Source organism: Herpailurus yagouaroundi, unplaced genomic scaffold, assembly GCF_014898765.1.
Source record: "Herpailurus yagouaroundi ecotype Mexico unplaced genomic scaffold, PumYag 159, whole genome shotgun sequence".
NCBI classification, from domain to species: Eukaryota; Metazoa; Chordata; class Mammalia; order Carnivora; family Felidae; genus Herpailurus; species Herpailurus yagouaroundi.
In genome coordinates this window covers 6,753,682-6,767,797 of record NW_024412400.1, presented here as the reverse complement: position 1 = coordinate 6,767,797, position 14,116 = coordinate 6,753,682, and the positions used below count along the sequence as shown (strand labels likewise).

At 52.2% G+C, this 14,116-nt stretch overlaps 1 protein-coding gene across 1 annotated transcript in view; it reads left to right on the top strand.

The window, feature by feature from the left end:
* The window catches only part of SCN10A (sodium voltage-gated channel alpha subunit 10), a 94,390-nt gene that overhangs the window by 64,550 nt on the left and 15,724 nt on the right, over positions 1-14,116 (top strand). The window contains exons 16-21 of the mRNA XM_040479826.1: positions 1,226-1,681; positions 3,071-3,196; positions 4,840-4,963; positions 6,006-6,160; positions 9,212-9,385; positions 13,337-13,459. Coding sequence (XP_040335760.1) covers positions 1,226-1,681; positions 3,071-3,196; positions 4,840-4,963; positions 6,006-6,160; positions 9,212-9,385; positions 13,337-13,459 — 1,158 coding nt within the window. The remainder of the gene's footprint in view (positions 1-1,225; positions 1,682-3,070; positions 3,197-4,839; positions 4,964-6,005; positions 6,161-9,211; positions 9,386-13,336; positions 13,460-14,116) is intronic.

The window sequence follows — 14,116 nt, the reverse complement described above, 5'->3', positions numbered from 1 at the left end:
GTCTCCTCAAGCTTCAATTTCCTTAAAATCAAGAAAATAGTGCTTACTCATAGGCTTACCAGGGGAATTAAATTACAGGAGATGACATATGAAAATTGCCTAGTGCAGTGTCTGGGCCACAACAGGAACTCAGCAAATGTTAGCTGTTAGTTATTGAAGAAAAATTTCCTTCTCCACTCTAGGGTGTCTCAGAAGATAATTTTCTCCAAGGGAGGAAGAGCTGACTGATTTCTCTAAGCTACACAGGTCCCACCTAGGAGCAGGGGGGCCGGCGTGGTGAGGCAAGATGAAAGAGAGGAGCTGGGTCCTGGACAACATCCAATGCCACAGTGTCAATAACAAAATCCACTCCCACATTTGGGGGAGCCCCCCTGGCGGCTTTCCTGCCAGTTGGCCCCAGCACCCCTTCTCTGTCCCAGCCTGGCTCCTCGCTCCCAGCCTTCCCCCACCCACTGTGGTCCTGGGCACTCTTGCTGCCCAGTGCTGGCTGTAGGGGAGCATGTGGACTCCCAGAAGCCTTTCTTACAGCCCTGGAAGTCAACCAATTTGGATGCTTTTCCCGTAAGAGTTTTACAGACACAAGAAAGCTAAACCAAGAGAGACAAAACAACAAATCCAGGCTCTTCAAAGTCTTTCCCACTCGGGTTGTGGAGGCAGAGATGCCTTTCCCCTCCATTCCCAAGTTGGAGGCTGGCTGAAGATCCTTTCTTCCAGGCTGAGCTCACCATCCCTGCAGAGCCACAGGGGCCCCTAACCTTCAGGCAGGAAGTTTGCCTCCCTGAGCACTTTTACAGCCCTCAGATCATTTCCTCTTCACATCCACTCCCTGCTTACACTCACACTTACAGGTGAAGAACATGAAGTTGGAAGCAGTGAGGAGATGACCCAGGATCCCCGAGTGAGGATCCCAAAACCCAGTGGTCCCAGGGCAGACCCATACATGCTCCTCTCCGTTGTCCCTGAATGTCCCTTGGGTCAGTAGGGGTGATCCTCCTCTGTGGTGGAGAGTGTGCTTCTAAGCCTTGTCCACATGAGGCAAGTCACTTGGGACACCCCAAAGGCTCCCATTGGTGGCTCTCAAAATGTCCATTCCCCTAAGAGGGGAAGCATGAGGTAGGGAGAGGCCCAGTTGTGGCCATCCTGCCGTCCGGCTGCCGAGCTGGTGGGCCATGTAGGTGCTCAGTTCTTTGGTTGAACCATCTCTGCTTCCACTCCTTCCCTCCAGGTGCTCAATCTGTTCATTGCCCTGCTGTTGAACTCCTTCAGCGCTGACAACCTCACAGCTCCAGATGAAGACGGGGAAGTGAACAACCTGCAGATGGCCCTGGCACGGATCCAGGCATTTGGCCATCGTACCCGGAAAGCCCTCTGCAGCTTCTTCAGCAGGCCCCGCCTGCTACCCTGGCCCAAGGCAGAGCCCCAGCTGGCGGTGAAACTCCCACTGTCTAGTGCCAAAGCTGAGAACCACATTGCTCCCGATGTAGCCACGGGGAGCCCCGAAGGGCTCCCAGAGCCCCGAGGCCCCAGGGTCAGCCACAGCGACTTCATCACCAATCCCAGCATATGGGTCTCTGTGCCCATTGCTGAGGGTGAATCTGACCTTGATGACTTGGAGGAAGATGGTGAGGAGGATGGTGAAGAGGATGGTGAGGAGGATGGTGCTCAGGGCTCCCAGCAGGAAGTGACCCCTCAAGAGCAGGTGAGAGTTCTCCCATAGGAAAGCCACAGGAAGTAAAGAGGGGCCTCAGGGATGGAGGGACAGGGGCAGGAGGGAAATTATAATATGGAGGGTTTCCAACATCGCGAATGGCACAGCCTTGATAAGCGCCGGGCAAGCCAAGCATAGAAGCACTTGACGTCAGGAAGCAAAAGCCATGCCAAGCTTTCTGGGGAAGGTGGTATTTGAGCAGGGCCTGGAAAAAAGGATCGGAGTTCCCCAGGCAAGCATCGGGCAGCACTTTAGTCCCAGGCCACTTCGTGGTGCTTGGGATTGTCTTTCACACGATTGCCCCATTCGCTTTGCCCAACCCAGGCTCTGTGCCTAAGGCACTAATGAGACTCCTCTAAGAACAGATGTTGATCAAGAGCAACACTCCTCTGATCTTCGATAGAAGCCTAGGGATCATTGTGTGACTCACGTATCCAGCTTTTCCCAACAAAAGATGTCACGGGGAAATGACACTTGTTCCTTTTGGCACCAAAGAATTTAAAGCACATTTAAGCCTTTTGGCAATATATGTATTTTTAAATACTTTGCGCAATTCCCTACTACCTTTAGCTGACATATCAACTCTGTTAGCCTCTTAGTGAGTCAGGGCATGCACTTCTGACAATGTGGGAAGCCAGGGATCCATATGGGGTCTGGGGACACGCAGGGCTGCCGGCCAGGCCACTGAGTGGCCTCAGACAGCTGTGCTTTGAGTCCATAGCTCTTCCATTGCCTTCTTCCCCTGCAGCTGTCACTTCTCTTGTGTTCCAGCAGCTGCTATTATCAGCTGCCATATTTTACATGCCTTTGTGTGGGTGACAGCCGAGGGCAGGGTGTCACCATCCCCAGAATAAAAAGGCCATGATCTCTGACGGTTGTCTCCACTCAGAGGCATTTTCGGTTACTTTGGGTCCTTGGGAGACTTCAGATGGCCACGTTCACTACCACTCTGACCTCTGGACCAGAAAGAATGGTTATGGCTAACATCTATCGAGCCAAGCACTGCATGCAAAGTGTTTTACAAGCATTCGCGTATTTAGTCATCAGGATCACGGAATAAAGTCGATCTTGCCTTCTCAGTTTTGCAGGTGGGAAAAATGAAGATCAGACAGGTTAAATTTACTTGCCTAAGGTCACATAGCTTGTAAGTAATGGAGCCAAGAGTTAAACAGATCTGGATATAGAGACTCCACACCCGCTTCACGCAAGTGTGTATGTATGTATGCATGTTGTGCATATCAGGTCCTTAGCGCTGGCAGGCTATGACGAGGCCCAAGATCTCTTCAAGTTGAGAAGTGTTCAGCTGAGGGTGGGTACAGGTACCCAGATGGGGCTGTCTCTCGCCAGCAGGAGCAGCCACAGCAAGTTGGGAGATACGAGGACCACATGGCACCCAGGAGCCCAGGCTCTGGAATGTCCTCTGAGGACCTCGCTCCACACCTGGGTGAGAAGTGGAAAGATGAGTCTGCCGCCCGGGGCCCCGCAGAGGTGGGTATGTGAGCTTCCGGGAGACGCTGAACAGCCTGCCAGACACCGACCGGCGGGATGATAGGGGATGGGGCGGCGGGGGAGGTGGTATTCCCGACTGCACTCAACCACGGAAGCTCACGTCTCATCCCGAGAATTGTTACGGTTTGTCCTAGCCTCCGGGCTGGTCAGCACTATTTTCAGAGTGAGGTTCCACAAGTTGGGGGGTGGGGGGGGGGGGTGACAAGGACCAGATCCCCAACTTCCCTGAGTCTCCTCGTCTTCATCTATGAAACTGAATCATAATGCCTACCCGCTAGGATTCGTCTGAAGCTTAAATGAGATGCTGCTTGTCAAGTGTCTAGCTCCTGCCTGAAATGGAATAAGTGCCCAGAAAATGACAGCCAGGAAAAAAGGGAACAAAAGACAAGACACAGAGAAAGTGCCTTTCTGAGCCAGCAGACAGAAAGTCAGAGTTGCTCGTGGGTGAGGAAGTCTTCCCTGTGACTCCCCCCACCCCCACTTTCTTTTGGCCACATCATGTTTTCCAGCCAAAAACAATTCTGGTGCTCTGGAGAGGCTGTCTGTATGAGTAGGGTACTGACAGCCTTACGTAGACTGAGCAGGAAGCAAAAGTGGGGTTTAGGAATGTATTATAAGAGGCAAAAAGAAACTTGGTGGTTTCATCACAAATCTTTGACGGAATCAAGCTACAGGGAAGAGGTATCTAGAAAGAGTCAGCATCTTTAATACTGCTGCATTGAATTTAGGAATTTAACTTGACATCCAGCCACTGAGAGCTGAGGTCGTGACAGGCACCGGGCTGGGCAAAGATAAGGAAGGCATCATTCGTGCCCAAAGTTGCCAAGCCCTTCAGCTTGAGGAATGTCAAGCCACTGGCTGTGTGCCCCTGGGCAAGGCTGACCACAGCAGGGAAAGCTAAGAGGGTGGGCTGAGATGGGGTTGGGGGGTCCTGGGTGAACATAAGCCACTTGGTTCCTTGCCGGGTGAGGGCTGCTGCCTTCCACGCGTGGACATCCTGTTTCCTCCAGAGCATTCTAAGAATCCCCCTGGCTAGTTTGCTCTACCCAGTGTTTTCACTACACAGCTGCTGGGTATTAGTTTTGGTTTTGGTTTTGGTTTTTTTGTCCATGACCCTGGCCAGGCAGAGAAGGGCCTGACGGTGACAGATGGGGACCCGCCCCACCATTTGGGTCCATTAGCCAAGCTATCGGGTTTACTAATATGAGAGCAGCTTCCACTCCTAATTGAATTCATCTGGAGACATTATAAGGCTGGAGCTGCCGGGAGGGCAGCAGGGCCCCTGCAGGATCGCTCCGTGATTAAATATTCAAGCCCAGTGAATGCCGAGAGTCTGTATGCGTGTAATCACCATGTCTCGGGCCCTCACCAGCACTCCATCAGCGGCCTGGAGGTTTAAAGCCTCACAGAGCTGACCTCTGGGGCTCCACAGACAGCACCCCTGTTCTGGGCCTCAGCTGGCAAGGCACCAAACACACAAGGGCCGCTGTGGTGGCTCCAGCCCTGAGGGGCTCTCCCTGCATCTGGGAGCCCCTGGCCGGGCAGACCTGCAACGACCATGTGCAGACTCACCGGGCCCCTCAGAGAGCAGAGTTCACTGCCCCCAGGCTTCTGCCCTGCAGGGGGTGGACGACACGAGCTCCTCAGAGGGCAGCACAGTGGACTGCCTGGATCCGGAGGAGATCCTGAAGAAGATCCCCGAGCTGGCGGATGACCTCGAAGAGCCAGATGACTGCTTCACGGAAGGTAAAGTGGCCGCTGCCCGCTTCCTCGCGTTGCCATTAATTCGGGCCAGAATCCAGTGCAGCACACTCTCATCCGGGCACCTGCGTGCCCAACGCCCCGGCCCGGGGTCCGCAGGAGACAGACGGACAGGATCCCTCGCTGCCTCATCCCCAAGTTTGAGGGGCCAGGGCCAGACATGAACGCCACAGCTCACAGCAGCCCCGCGGTGCCACGTCAGATATGGCCACTGACGCCAGGCCTTCCTCCTCACCTTTGAAACACCTCACCGAGTTATAAACCAGCGCTCTCGAGGTGGAAAGGCAAAAAGGCAAACACTCTTGTTTGGGGACATAAACGACCCAGAGAAGGGCCATGCCACATCTGTGTCCCTCTACCTTTCGTGTGACTCTTAAAGGGAGAAAAAATGTCTACAGCTGTAGCACCCTGAACACGCCCCGTGTTGTCCGGAAGGCAGAAAATGCATCTTACTCTCCTTTTCCCTCAGCGTTGAGAACAGGGAAGGCCACACTGTATTCTCAATAGACACACGTGCAGTAAGTGAACATATATGCATAGTCATACTGTGAGAGTAGTTGTGGCTTCAATAAAAACTCTGTCAATTCAGAAACGACAACACTTGGTTGAGTTTCCAGTTCCACACGACGCTGGGCTGGACTGGACCCGGGCCCATGTGCTGGCCCCTCGGGTGAGCACAGGCTCAGGGCATAGCCCCTCAGCACCAGGCCCGGGCCCCGTGGCTCATCAGCCTTCCAGGTGTGGGTGGGTGTAGGACAGGGGTCGCCAGTATCCTCTCCAAGAAGGACGACAGTTGGGGAGGGGTTGAGAGTGGGTGAGGCCAATGGTGGGGAAGAACCCCCAAAGGGCAGGATCGGGAGGCCACCCGAGAGGGCCGCCGCATCTCTCTCATCCCAGGGAAGAATTCCGTCCTAAGGGGTGGCAGACAGGTTCCCCTGCAGAGCGGTGTCTCAGCGGGGCTAGAGCGAAAATGCTCCTCCCGCCCCGGGTGGACACCATTCGTCTCATCAGTCACCTCTCCCCACAGGCTGCATTCGCCACTGTCCCTGCTGCAAAGTGGACGCCAGCAAGTTTCCATGGGCCGTGGGCTGGCAGGTGCGCAAGGCCTGCTATCGCATCGTGGAGCACAGCTGGTTCGAGAGCTTCATCATCTTCATGATCCTGCTGAGCAGCGGGTCTCTGGTAAGGGGAGGCAGGGTCCCTGCCCCCGAGCCCTCCAGATGGCGTCTCCCACAGTCCCAAGGCCCTGGAGCCGCAGTAGGGAGCTCCCCCCGTTCCTAGCCTGGAAGCCCCCAAGCTTGGCTGGCGGGAGAGCTGCAGCCCAGCATGCGGCTCCTCTAGCAACAGGGCGGGGCGGGTACTCGCGGTGCCCACGTCACGGCCTGCTGAACCCGGCGGCTGGTATTTCAAGCAGCAAGGGCATGCGTCCCACTTTATAGACGGGGCAACTGACGCTCCAAGGGCTTGAGGCACTTGTCCCAGGTCACCCCGCTTGTCAGTAGCAAAACCTACCTTTGCTCTCATTGGACCCCCAAGCCCCTGGCTTTCTACCCCCCGAGCCTCCCAAACACTGGCCTTCTCTGAAGGCCCGGGACCAAGACGGCCATCCTTCTTCATCTTGCAAGTTGAAGCCCCTTGCAAATACTATTACCTGTTCAAAGCTCACAGCAAATGATCACATTGGCCCTTGTCAGGATGTAATTGCCTGGGGAGCTGGTCTGAAGGCGGATTCCGAATCGGAGCTGGGGTGAGGCCTGAGAATTTGCATTTCCAGCAAGTTCCAGGAGATGCTGATGCTGCACACCGCACTTTGAATAACAAGGCCTGACAGGCACAGAGATTCTGAGGAATTCCTAAGTCAGGGATTTTGAGTTAGGCCTCTGAAGCCCCTTGCTGAAAGCCCAGCTTTGTAGGACGAGGAAGGATGCTTCTGACAGTGCCTTGGTCTCACGCTCCCTGCACAACCTCAGCTAATCTTCCCGAGGGACCAACGTAGATGCACACACAGGAAGGGACTCATCGTCCCCAGGTGTCTGCACCTTATGGATGAGGAAGTCACAGCCCAAAGACACAAAGGGGCCCAGCTAATTAGTTAAAGGTAGGACGAGAGGCCCTCTCTCTTGACTCACGGCTCCAAGCGTTTTCGCTTGTTTTGCCCTTTGTGTGTCATTTACTCCCTAAAAAGAATCTACTGGGTATCTGGGCACCTACTTAAATGCCAGATTTCCTGGGAAGGGTGCCAAAACCGCTGAGTGTGTGTCCTCAGCCTTGGGGGGGGGGGGAGCAAAGGCAGGTGAGAAGACACGATGACCAGAAGACAGGTGACTAGGCAGGCAATGGCACCAGTCCCCCAGAACAGCACTGCTCTGCCACCGTGGGGGAGGATGTGGCAGCATCGGAAGGTGCCACTGGTGGTGAGGGTCCACTGCTGTCGCCGGCTCTGCAGAGCACTGGTGCACAGGCCACGTTGCAGGGCCAGAGGGGGCTGAGCAGTGATTTCCCCTACCCTTCCCTCTTCCCTGTCCTCCCTGAGGAGGACAACGGTCACACTTGCTGTTGACAAGGTACTTTCCTTATTACCTCATTGGCTCCTGTCTTTCCCCATGGGCCTTCTCTCCTCATTTCTCTTCTCCGCGCTCCTCCGCGCTCACCCCAGCTGCTCCCCTCTCTCCCAGCGGGGAGCGCGGATCCTGCACCAGCTGCTGGGCCCTCACCTCCCCATCTCCTTCCCCCAACGGACTGAACAGGCTGGCACCAAATTTAGTCTTCCTTATGCTTTTACTTTGAGTACTTAAAAAAAAAAAAATAACACAAGTTTTCATCTGACAAAGTAAAGTGCAAAAAAAAAAAAAACAAAACTTGGAAATTATGGCAAAATGTAAAGAAAAAATATCACCCATTTTCCTATCACTCAAAGAGAATCTCACTTTGAAAACATTTTGGTATACTTCCTTCCCATCTTTCTTATGCATATAATACATAAATATTCCAAAACTGAAACCACATTTATGCATTCTGTAATTTCTCAGTAAATTCTCACAGTAAATATACTCCTACTATCTGATTTAGTGGCTACAGTGCATTCCATTACGGACGGTGCCACCGTTTATTTAAATAATCCCTGGGTTTACTTCTAATAAGCACTGAATAGTCTATGTAGACTCCTTTGAAGACGCTGGCTTCTTTCCTGTCTTAGGTCCGGTTAGAAGCAGAACCAGAAGCAGGGCTTCTTGTACAAGCAGTTTGTGGAGGGCACACTCCGGGATGGAGCCCATGAGGGAGGCAGGACGGGCAGAGGAGCTGCAAGGCTCCCGTGAGGTCCAGCCTCTGTCTGATCCCACGGGAGCGACGAAGCATTAAGGGTGTCACGGTGCATCCCACCTTGATGCAAAGGGGACAGTCACTGGCTGCGGCTGTCTGCAGATGTCCCAGGCATTTCTGCAGGTGCAGGCAGTTCCCCTCAGCCCAAGGAGGTCCTCAGGAAAGGGGGCATCCACCAGCCGTTAGTAGCCGACCTCACAGCAGCTGGGGGACGGGTGCACTGGACCCTTGGGTCAATAACGTCTAGTGTTCTTCGGCTAAATTCTTGAAGGCAGCATTGCCGGGTCTCTTTGATTCCCTTTGCGAAATTGGCCTCCCAAAAGGCTGAACCGGATTTCAGCCCCCAGGCAGGTATGAGAGGAGCCACTTCCCCACAGCCACGGCAACACTGGCCTCACCCTGGTCCTTTTTGTATCTTCACCAGTCTGATAAGAGAAAAACGACATCTCTTCCTTTGAAAATCCTTAATTACCAGTGAGATAGAACATTCTTTTTCAGAGGTTCATCGGCGATTCTTACTTTCATTTTTGTGAACTGCCTGTGAACATCCTTTGATGCTTTTATTTTTAAACCGAGTCGCGGTTAGGTTCCCTTTGGTTCACTTCCAAGCCCCAATTTGAGAAGGTTTCCTTTCTCCTTTGCTCTCAGCATCCCTGCAAAGACTGAGCCAGGCTGTGTGCCCCGTCGGTTCTAGGGGGTCCTGGTTTATCTGTCACAGTGCCTCCTCCCCTATGGCACCAAACCCCCCGCACCCACGCCAAACAGAGAAAACCAAACGATATGGGCAAGCCGGTTCCCAAAGCCCTCCTAGGGGCTGAGGGCAGGGCTGGCCGGGTCCTTCGCTGTCAGTGGGCTCCAGTGCCGTGGGTCCAGGAAGCCTGCCTTTCTGCCCTCTTTCATTCTTCCTTCCAGGCCTTTGAAGACTATTACCTTGACCAGAAGCCCACGGTGAAGGCCTTGCTGGAATATACTGACAGGGTGTTCACATTTATCTTTGTGTTCGAAATGCTGCTCAAGTGGGTGGCCTACGGCTTCAAGAAGTACTTCACCAACGCCTGGTGCTGGCTGGACTTCCTCATTGTGAACGTGAGTGGCTCATTGGCACGTGTGGGGACTGGGGCCCCGACTTGTGAGGACGGATGGCTGCAGCTAACGCAAAGAAAGCTTGAGGCCTTGCTTCACGGGCCACTCCAAAGAAAAGTCTCGAGCACTTAGCAAGGCATCTGAGAATAACCCTGCACACCGGTGAATGGTTAGATCAGGCAGTAGATGATTCTGGCACAGTGGCGGTGCTCAGGTGAGTCGTCAGTTCCTAGGTCTCCATCCAGAAAGACCACTTGCTGCCCTCTGTCTTCTATGTCTAAAGCAAGAGGACACATGTGGCTCTCAAGGGTCTTATGCCCTTGCATCCCTTGACAGGGCTTTTGGACCTACGGGAGCCGAGGACTGCACAGCACAGGGAATCTTCCCACCTGCTGACTCAGTGGTCCTCAGCCCTGGCTATACTTTAGAATCACCTGGGGAACTCTTAAAAATACAATGAACAAATGCCACTACTCCCAGAGATTCCGATCTCTCTGGTCCTGGGTGGAGTCCAGGCATCGGTGTCTTATCAAAGCTCCTGTACGTGTCCAATGTGTGCGCAGCCAGACCGACAATCACCGTGCTTGCCCCACCGGCTTCTCCCCATTGGCGCTAAAAGAGACAAAGGGTCCCTTTGGAGAGGCGCTGAGCAGGAAGCTCATGTGTTCATATTCATACTAACCTTTGGCCACCAACCCCTGCATCAGAGGGGTTACCAAGTGCCTCCCATCTGATAGACTTATGTCTCCTCACAGCTGTGAAGAGACCGTCTTCAGTGAAATCCCCTAAGAGCCTTCTTAGCCCCCAAGAGCCAGGAGTGGTCTGTCCCTCATCCTAACCACCACAGTCCTCTATCTCTGTCCAGGCCCTTGCCCTCTCGGCTTTGCAGGATGGCTGCCTGAGTTGCCTGCTCACTGCAGCACAGCTACGGGTCCCCGCAGGTGGGGGGAGGCACGTGCTGCGTATGTCTCTGCCTCCCACACTCCAGCAGCCACCAGCACCAAGGGCTGCACATCAGAGGTGTCAGGAACTGTGTCTGTATTTGGTGCTTGCCTCCTGAAGCTGGATGGGGTCCAGTACAGAACATTCTGTCCAGCCTCCTGTGCTGGCAGGTCCCCCACAGCAGGTCTGTGCACTCAATTCTCATCTTTTCCTGATACCAACGTACTGGAAGCAGCAAGACGCAGCACTGCAGGGATTAGCTAGGAGGCCTGAAATCCGAGCCATGGGTGACAGCTTTGTGCATATAAAATTATTATTCGTAAGTGAAGGAAAAGTGTTTTTTTCTGGCTTCCCACCTCTGTTAGGGGCAAAGTCGCTCTGACCTACACTAGTTTAAGCCCCCACCACCTTCAATGGTCACCCACTCATTCCATCCATCCTCTTCCTAATTCTTTCTTATGACCATCCATCCTTCCTTCCATACATCCCTCCTTCCCTCTATCCAGCCATTTGCTCTTCCTTTTTCCATTCTTCCAAACACCCATTCACCTTTATTTCTTCCATTTATCTTCTCTGTCAGTCCTCTCCCTCTTTCCATCTATTCTCATACTTCTTTCTTTCTTCTCTTCTGCCCATGCATTCATCCTAACCTTTCTTTCATCTATCAACTGGTCCTTAATCCTTCTATCTTTCTACCTTTTGATTCACTTTTCTATCTGACTGTTCAACCATCTAGCCATTCTCCAATCTCTTTCGTTGATTTATTCTATCCAACTCTCTCTTCCCATTCATCCATCAATTTACCTAGCCATCCATTCTTCTCCCTTTCATCTATCTCATCCACCCACTATTCTATACTTCCATATTTTATCCTTTCTTCTTTCTTCCATCCTTCCCTTCAACTATCTATTCTACCCATCTTTGATCCTTTTTTTTTTAAATTTTTTTAATGTTTATTTATTTTTGAGACAGAAAAAGACAGAGCCTGGATGGGGGAGGGTCAGAGAGAGAGGGAGACACAGAATCCAAAGCAGGCTCCAGGCTCTGAGCTGTCAGCACAGAGATCGATGCGGGGCTCTAACTCACGGACTGTGAGATCATGACCTGAGCTGAAGTCGGACGCTTAACCGACTGAGCCACCCAGGCGCCCCCCATCTTCGATCCTTTAATTCCAAACATCCTTCCATCTCTCCTTCCTCTCATCTATCCCAACATCTTTCTATCTTTTCTTCAATTTATCAAATGTTTATTTATGACTACTGAATATAGTATTGTCTTATGAAGTGCTCTGGGAGAGACAGAGGCCAAGAAATAAGAACTCCCTATCTCCAGGAGTTTAGGCTATAATCTTCCAGCAGATAAGACACACAGAGAGAAATAAACCTATTATGGGGCAGGGGGAAGAGGTGAGGAGGTGAGCACTGCTGGAAATAATTAGTGTCTTTGGGACAGAGAGACATGAGCCTATGGGGGTGGGGTAGTTGGGAAGGCTTCATGTAGGAAGTGACATTAGATGTAGGGCTTAAAATGAACAGGAGCATTGCGGTGCAAAGAGAACTGGGGGGGGGGGGGGGGGTGTGCAATCTTAATTAAAGGGTGACTGAGCAAAGGCACAGACACAGGCACATTTAAGGAACAATCTTATTTGGGTAGAATATATAGGTGAAACATGACTGAAAAAGGAGTCTGCAGCTATGGAGTCTGGAACCTAACCCGAGGGTGATAAAGTACCAGTAAATGTTGGGAGTAAGAGACACACATGATTATAATAAAATTTGCAGTGGAGAATGGATGGAATGGACACAATCCTAGAGACCAGTTGGGAGGCTAGTGGCCTGAGCAGTGGGAGTGGTGGTGGGCTTGGATGGAGTGACCCCAGATCTTGATTGCTCCAACTACAGATTTTGCATGTGAGGCAGCCCTCCCAGGGGGCTGAGAAAAAAAACTGAATAGGGCCCAGCATGAAACTCCCTACCCTTTGTCAGCCAGACGGCTGGGTGCCACCTGCTGGTGTTTGGAGCCTTGCATGGAAGAAGAAAGGGGGTTCTTTCCATTCCAGCTTTCTGTGCTGGTGGAATAAGCTACTTATTTAGAGAATAGACATTGCTTGAGGCTCTATGTAATTCATATGTAAACCCCTTCCTTTCTGAAGGTCTGGTGTACATCCCCACCTAGCTTCCAGGATAAGCCAAGCCTGAATTCAGCCCACCAGTCATAGTGCAGTTGGGGTCTTCCAAGATTGGGTCACAGTCTCTGGCAAGCTCAAGCCTATGCATATGGTACCACCCTGGCACCTTCAAAGTTTCTACAAGGTGTGACCATTTGTCCACATCAATTTGTGTCCTTTGTAGCCCTTGGTCAACACTTAAAAAAAGTGAAAAGCTGGCAGACCAATAGGGAGTCACAACCCAGTCATTATATCTCAGCCCTCTGTCAAACCTGGATTTCATGGACCATGCCACACTCTTACTCGGACTCTAATTTTACACAGGGTGAAGGTATGACCTGGACTGGCAAGGCACTGGCCCAAGGCCACAAAAAGAATCAGGGGATGAGAGGGAATTAGACCCCACCCAGACCAGGACTCTTTCCACTCTACTTTTCTGAGAAAATACAGCCGGGGCTCACTTTGTGTTCTTCAAAACAGACTTTCAGCCTAGGCCCATGAAGGGATATCATCTCTCCAAGTCTCTGAAAGTTGAGTTTCAAGGCTACTGGAGCCTGGCTGGTGCCTCAAGGGAAAGGGAAGGTAATATACAGGGAGCTTGACCACCTGCACACCATAGGGTCGTGGTGTGCAAGACTGTTTTTCTTTCTCAGAGGTTCAGAGAAGTGATGAATGAAATCTTTAATAAAGGGGAAGAGACTGAGTTCTCTCTAGACCTTTCACTGGAGTTCGGAATAAGATGGAAGTCAGGATGACGACTTGGACAGAGACAGGGATTTCCTGTCTCCTTTTACCAGGACCTTCTGGAACCTAGAGTAATACTTTTGCTCTCTGCCTGCACTCAGATCTCCCTGACAAGTCTTATAGCGAAGATCCTGCAGTATTCTGATGTGGCATCCATCAAAGCCCTTCGAACCCTCCGTGCCCTGCGGCCCCTGCGGGCTCTGTCTCGATTTGAAGGCATGCGGGTAAGATCTACCTCCAAAGTGCTCTGGTCTGCAGCGTTTAGTACCCCCCTTGTCCTCACCATGCCCTCCATGCCCCTGACCCAACTCTGGGCCCACCCCCACAGGTGGACTCTGGGTCCTCACCTCCTGCCGGGACTTTGGTGGCACTGCCATGTCCTAATGCTCTGGTTCTCCTTCACATCCCTTTGTGAGCTCTCTTTCCTTCCCACCTCAACTATCACATCGAGCAGCACTCAGACTCACCCCTTCCTGCTCTTAGTGAAGTGATCCTGCCTCAACATCGTTTGCCTCCATCTCTCCATCCTGCCTCTTGTCCTTATTGCCAAAATTTTGGAACACTCCAAACTCTTCATCTTTCCAAGGCAAATGAGCCTTCCCTCTGACACTCCATTTAAATGTGGTGGCACCATCAGTTCAGCACCATGGCCACCACCCGCCAGAAAGCATCCTGTCCCACCCAGTGCAGCCATGGGGTCCTATGGATTCTTCCCTTTCATCCATTCCTTTCTTCACCCATTGCTGTCACCTCCACCTTGCCCTGTCTTCCTCACAATGGAATACTCATAAGCCAGACCCTTGAATTACGGGGTTGAAATGGAGTGTAAGAGACCAGGATTTTGACACCAGCGCATCCGGAAAATAAAAAAAGGGAAACGG